General features: G+C 44.9%; 1 protein-coding gene across 1 annotated transcript in view; it reads right to left on the reverse strand.

Moving 5' to 3' along the window:
* Positions 1 to 6,556, reverse strand: part of auts2a (activator of transcription and developmental regulator AUTS2 a) — a 363,956-nt gene extending 357,400 nt beyond the window's left edge. Inside the window, exon 1 of the mRNA XM_008289372.1 lies at positions 6,269 to 6,556. Coding sequence (XP_008287594.1) covers positions 6,269 to 6,556 — 288 coding nt within the window. The remainder of the gene's footprint in view (positions 1 to 6,268) is intronic.
* Between the last annotated feature and the right edge of the window lie 207 nt (positions 6,557 to 6,763).

Consider the following 6,763-nt stretch of genomic DNA (forward strand, 5'->3'; position numbering starts at 1 on the left):
CATGACCACTGAGTATTTCAGAAGCACATTTTTTTATGAGTGGAAACCGATTAATTAAACTTGTTGGAGATGAGACAGAATTCATCACAGGCGATCAGCGCACAATGCACGAAGGTTAGATTTCTGTTAGATTTCTGATTTCTGCCCTGACGTCACATGTGCAGCGATAACGTCATCACATCGAGGTGGCTGCAGGTTTTTGGAGCAGGTTACTCTCCTGCAACCCCAGGGCATCATGGGAAAAAGCCCAGCGTTGATTGGTTTAGATGTTGGCTCAACAACCCAATATTTGATTGAAAGTTTTAATTTTTGTTGAGTTGAGGACATCCTGATTTTATCTGTTTGATTGGGACGGTTTGTTTTATTAGCAGAACACATGGTGGTGACATTAATCAGATTACTCACCATAAGGAGCAAACAATACACCACAAGTGTGCTCGGTTGTATATTAACATTGATTTAATTTTAATTAAAAGTATTTAGCAGCACCAAAATGCATAGAAAGGAACGAGAGGATTCTTAAAGTCAGTCTTGATGGTCTGAATATCTACGAGATCAGCAAGGACAGCCGCTATCTTGTATGTCTTTCTATGATATTTAGTATTTTTTTCATTTATTTATGTACGTATGCTCTCTAAGTAACGAGCTTATTGTTGGCTTTGAGCTCACGTTGATCAGACGAACAGCAAACACGCAAATCAACATTACGATGCTTTCCCAGCTACCTCCGGTTAACGATCGAGGTGTATTCCAACTTCATCTTCAGCAAAACACTAAAAGAGCAGCACCAAAGAAAAACAAAACCCCGTAATCAAGACGACAATATGTTGTACAACATCCACCAAAAACAACTTCAGCGTCTCAAGAGCCTCATCATAGAGGCTTCAGCCTGAGACCGCAGAAGAAAAATGCAAAGCTAAGATATCAGCATGCACATGGAAAGCAGGCCTGGGAGCAGTGTGGCTCCGGCACCGTGGTGACAGATGGAGAGCACTAGCATATACCTCCAGGGGTCTGACCTCATCAGAATTTAACTTTACCCAGACAGAAAAGAGCCACTGGTGCTGTGATATGCTTGTGCACAGTTCCATTTATACACTACAGAACCTCTGTGGTCCAAACAACGAGGAAAAGCTCAGAACTGCACAACATAAATAAGGATCAAACTGTGTAGCATAAGGGGACAGAGATAAAAGATGGAAGTTGATATACTCAGCAAGAAAAGACATATATTTAAATATCACACATGGGAGTGAAGGAAGTGAAGCAGCATTGCCATTTACATGCTGAACAATAATGCACAGACAGAAATCAAGACAGTTAACTCACCGGATTCGTAATTGAAGAAAAGAACGACTGTGAGAAGTCTCTCTGAAACAGTATTTATCCGTTCTAAACTTCCCTCCATAAATGTCATTTCTGAGTCACCGAGAGGGATAAACAACAAGACAGGTTTTCAAAGATTTCCTCTCGGAGATGTTAACCTTTATTTAACCCGGCAAATCTGACTGATTTTTTATCTTTCAGAAACTCCCTGATTCACCCTGAGTCACAATTTAAACTCAAGCAAAGACCGTCTTCTATTACCGGTCCGTGAGCAGCTCTAATGAAAGTGAGTGAGGACGGGTCAAGTGGCACTTCAGAAGTAAAAACTGGGGGTGGGATCTCATCTTTATTTCAAGCCTACATTTTCAAGCCTGATGCAGACATTTGTACCAGTAACCCTCAGGTCAAGTGGATCTAAGGTGTCCTCTTCACAGCTGAAATGATGAGTCAATTAATTGACTCATTCCTCGGCAGCTATTTTGACAATACGTTCTGATTTCCTCTCATTAATGTCATGACAAAACCAGATCATTCAAAACGTAACCTTGGGCTTATTAGGCTTGAGAGGCGCATTTTACTGAATTTTTTTTAAAAACCATTTTAGAGATCAAATGATTCATGCCGGCAGACTAATGAAGCGTACGCCACGGCTCTGACTGAGGATGCACCGATGAGATACTGCTGGACTGGGTGTCCGTGTTCATCATCAGTTGAGCTTGATCTAGTTCAGGTTTACGTCCATGTGCATGAACTACGCCATCAGCAGTGCACCGCGAGAACTGTACATTGTGCTTGAATGCGAGCGAACGTAGCATTGAGGGAGTGCCAGTAGTACGGAGCTATTTACTGCAAACTAAACAAACCAACCAACTTAATCAAGCACCTTCAGAAGATTAAAGCCAAAGACTTTGTCAGGTCAACACATAAGAAGCTTTTGGGGGACAGAGCGTGAAATGTTGTTGTGAACGGCGATCATAAGTATTGCAAGATGGGCGTCGCTACAGCTCACCTGGTTGAGCTGGCGTCCAATGTCCAGGGCTACAGTCCCCTATGTGGAGGTCATGAGTTCGAATCCCACTCATGGCCCTTTTCCACAGGTCCTTCCCCCATTCTCCTCCCCCACTTTCCTGCCTCTCTCTCACTGCACTATCAAATAAAACGTTTAAAAGAAGTATTACAAGCTGTACCTGTGATGAGCTTGACGACAGACATCTAGCTGTCTGGCATGTGCCCATCGTCAGTCTAACAGCACACCGGTTGGACATGAGCTCTACTGAAGCCCGATGTTGTCCTACACATAATGATTCCCAGTTCCTTCCCCACAGCGAGGAACAGGAGTTGAATCGGTGCATCCCCCAGTTTAGACCCTGGAACCACATAAATTCAAAGAGTCTGAAGCAACTTTAAGACAGCACACATGGTGCTGGTCTGCAGCTGGTCCGCATCATGGTGGACAGAGTCCAGATCCTCCTGTCAGGGATTGTGTACAAAAAAAACTCACTCCATAGCTGCTACTGTCATTTCATTTGGGTCACACTGTCATATTTAAAGCTCTGCATCGAGTGTTAGAAGTACTGTACTTCAATAGCGCCGTCTCTTTTCCCTGTGAGATGATACTGCGATAATAAGTTCTGTCATATTCTCACACACACACACACACACACACACACACACACACACACACACACACACACACACAGCAAGCATAATTTGTTTTTCTCTTACTTGAACTCGATGCGTTTTTATTACTCAATAAACCGCTGTGTGACAAGATTGTTTTGTAAGAAGTGCTTTCTAAATCACCGTGATTTAATATTAAATTAATCTGATACTGAAATATATTTTGATTTATTTGTTTTCCCGTTCAGTTCAGAGCAATGACGGGCTGAAACAGATTTGTGTAGGGTAATAAAACGTCAAAAATATTTTCTCCTAATGTACACCAAGTCGTAAATCAGCTTCTCTCTAAAGCTCCAGTACATCTGCCACCTTCAGTTAAACTCAATCAGTGCCTGTGTTTTGCATTTTGTTCCTCAAATTTGGACTAAAATCCGTCAGCAGCACTTATTAATGTCCTCACCCGTTTACTGGGAACGACGGTCGACACAGTCGCGTCAAAAGAAACTGATCTGAACGGCGTAAACGTGACACATCAGCGCCTGTACGCGGCTTGTGATCTGATTTAAACTGGCTAACAAAGTGAAACGTTAAAAAACATTGTGGAAAGGCAAACAACAGAGTCAGACAATAAAAAAAACACTCGATTAAAATTCAAGGTCTCCTTCTGCCTTATGTATTGTGCACACGGCGCGTTGTCATCCAGCTAGACGCTCAGACTGGGAATGCTGTAGCACGCTGACGCACAAAACATCAATGGAAAGAACAACTGAAAGAAGGTCAAGCAGAACGAGGAGAAGGAGAACGGCTGCACAGGCACGAGAGCCCACGACTGCTCAATAGAGTAATTCTGAATAAAGAGGAGGACAAAAACATGACAGTAAGACACTCTTGAGCTGTGAAAAGTGTGTCTGACTAACAAAGGCGTACAGTGTGGACAAGTGTTACTGTACGTACCCTTGATATGGGTCACGCCGGCGAACAAGAGATCGGTATCGCGCTGAATATATTAGAAAGTGCAAGACAGACTGTGTTGCACCACGAGTCCGACCTTGTGAAGACAAACTATTCCACGTACTGCTGAAACGAGACCGGGGGAAAGTCTGAAAACTGCAGCTCGTGATGAAAACTTAAAAGTTGTGAGTATGTGGTGTTTAATAAAGTTACCAACAATTGAGAGAGGAGTGAAAGAAGCCGTCTATGGATAATAGAGCATCCCTCAACAGCAGGGTGTCCAATCCTGGTCCTCGAGAGCCCCTATCCAGCATGTTCTAGATGTTTCCAACACACCTGATTCACATGATCAGCTCATCATCAAGCTCTGCAGAAGCCTGATAACGATCCTGATCATGTGAATCAGGTGTGTTGGAAGAGGGAAACATCTCAAACATGCTGGATAGGGGCTCTCGAGGACCAGGATTGGACACCCCTGCTCAACAGAGGTGGAGGTCTGAGGCATCACCTGTTTACAACCCAGTCCTAAGATCTCTCCCCAGGAAGATGAACCCACATCCACACCGAGCCACTAACGAACCCCACTGTGGCAGGGGCAGCACTAACATAACGAGGGGGAGGAGCAACAAACCCTCCAATTGAAACTCAGGTGTTAACGGCTCCTTCAGGATATCTGGAAGTCCCAACTAGTCAGTCAGAGCTGATGAAGCCTCTTGGATGAGAGGTCTTCAAGGACTTTAACAGCTCCTGTCAAACACATGCATGTGTCTGCTGGTGCTGTTTGTCGTGTCTCATAAGCGTCTTCCAGCGAACACACTAAAAAATGTATTAACAACAGCTAAAGCTGACTCGTACAGACACAAGCCTCTTTCAGACATCCTGCTAAACCAACGTGTCGGCTTCATGTCTGAATAATTGAGTCCCAGTAACATGTCTGAACTGCAGGCCGACACACTAACAAATACGTACACGAGAGACGTACTTCCACCTGTGTGAAGGGATTTGGAGAAGGTTTTATGCCCCCACATTTCAGCACGAAGGACACGAGTCTGATTAACGAGACCCAGTTTTGACTGAGCTTTAACAAAAAGCTCAAGTCCGGCTGTTTGTAGGAGTTTTTCGTCCGAGTTTATTAAAAACGTGCAGCGTCAGACAGCAGCATGAGCATCTCCAAAGCAAACGGTAACTGGCACTGTGTCCTACCAGGTGAGCTGTAACACACCAGGTAAATCATCACACAGCAACCATCCTCAGGTTGAAGCTGAATCACAGATATTTTTGATTTTTCTGTTGGTCAAGTCGTCGTTGAGATTATTATCACACATGGACAGAATTTTCAGTGTTTAGAAAATCATAAATTGATGAGGGAGCTGCAATTACTTTTCTTAATTAGTGGATTATTGTGCATGATGTGCTGTCCCAATCCCACATGTATGGAAACACTGGGCATGTGTGGAAAAAAGCAGAGAGGAACAATAATGTGTGACTGGCAGCGCTACATATCTGAGCAGGGCTATGATGAACGTCTCCATACAGCAGCCAGGTGCGACTCAATGGTTTGATAAGTACGAACATTTTGAAAATCATACAGTATTGCTTTTGCACTCAGCAAAAGAACAACTCTGGGAGATTTCATTGTGTAGGGCGGCTCTCTCCGCTCCACCGCCACATTCAAAACCCCCAAATAATAGCGGAGAACGTTTCCGAAAACACGCAGAATCTACACCGAAGAGCACTCAAGCTGTTCTGCAGGTCTACGGCGGCCCCACGTCTTCCTGAAACACTTTTTTCTTTCATTTGTCACACATGTGTAAGTTACCATTATAGAGAAACGTAGGGCTGTACATATAAAACGCTTGCTCCTGTAAGCCATAATTCAGAAGCGGGCGATATCATTGGAAGGCAGCCTGTGCTCGGTTTGCATTCCAAGGAAAATGGATAGCCAGCACACAATAAATTACTCCCACTCTGAATAAACTGTTGTAACATGGATCAAATTGCTTTTTCACTGCGAAGTGTACAAAGGCCCAACAGCCACTACAACCATAGCCGAACATCCCTCATCTGGTGTAAGGCTTTGCTGGAAAACGCTTGTAAAAACACATCCAGAGCAGTACACAGAAAAACAACAACAGCCTCTTGGTGACACAGATAGTAATCTCTGGCTACAGCGCTGCATTTAAAGCTACGTCTGTGGAGCACCAGCTCACACCACAGCCAAGTATGCAGCCGGGAGCCAAAGCGCTTGGCCGGCCCAGCCACAGAGGAACATCCTCCAACAGAGAACTTCAGCTCTGGTTTCATGCAGACACAATCAGAGGCAGGAGGCTTAGGACAGTTGAAGGGGCTCCCCCCGGGGTTAAGCACTTACCTCCAGAGCCTCCAGGGTCACGAAGCCCGTGATGGAGAAGCCATCGATGATGTCCTCTTCAGCAGAAGTAGACTCCTTTCGCTTTCGCCGCGGGGGTCGAGGGCGGGATGAAGAGGGCTCCCTGTCGCCCTCCCGCTCCGAGTCGGAGGAGAAGCGAAACACGGAACCCTTAACGTGGTTGTTCCTTATCCCATTTGATCTCCTCTCCCGATCCCTCTCCGACCTTGACTTCCTCTTCTTCCGCAGGCCACTGGATCGAGGGCCATCCATGTCCTTCATAGGAAACATCCAGATAAACCCTCCTCTTACAGGGAATCAAACTCTTCTGGGGCCAAACGCTGGCGCCGCTCAGCCTCCACTCGTGTGAAAACCTCCTCCAGGAGAATCTCCGCAGTATCCAAGAGAATCTTATCAACGCGTTAGATCCAAGGTAATCAAGTAATATCCAACAGATGAAGCTTTTTCTGGGAAACGCAAAAACTGCATGGAGTCAGT

The sequence above is a fragment of the Stegastes partitus genome, unplaced genomic scaffold, assembly GCF_000690725.1.
Source record: "Stegastes partitus isolate 25-593 unplaced genomic scaffold, Stegastes_partitus-1.0.2 Scaffold610, whole genome shotgun sequence".
Lineage (NCBI taxonomy): Eukaryota > Metazoa > Chordata > Actinopteri > Pomacentridae > Stegastes > Stegastes partitus.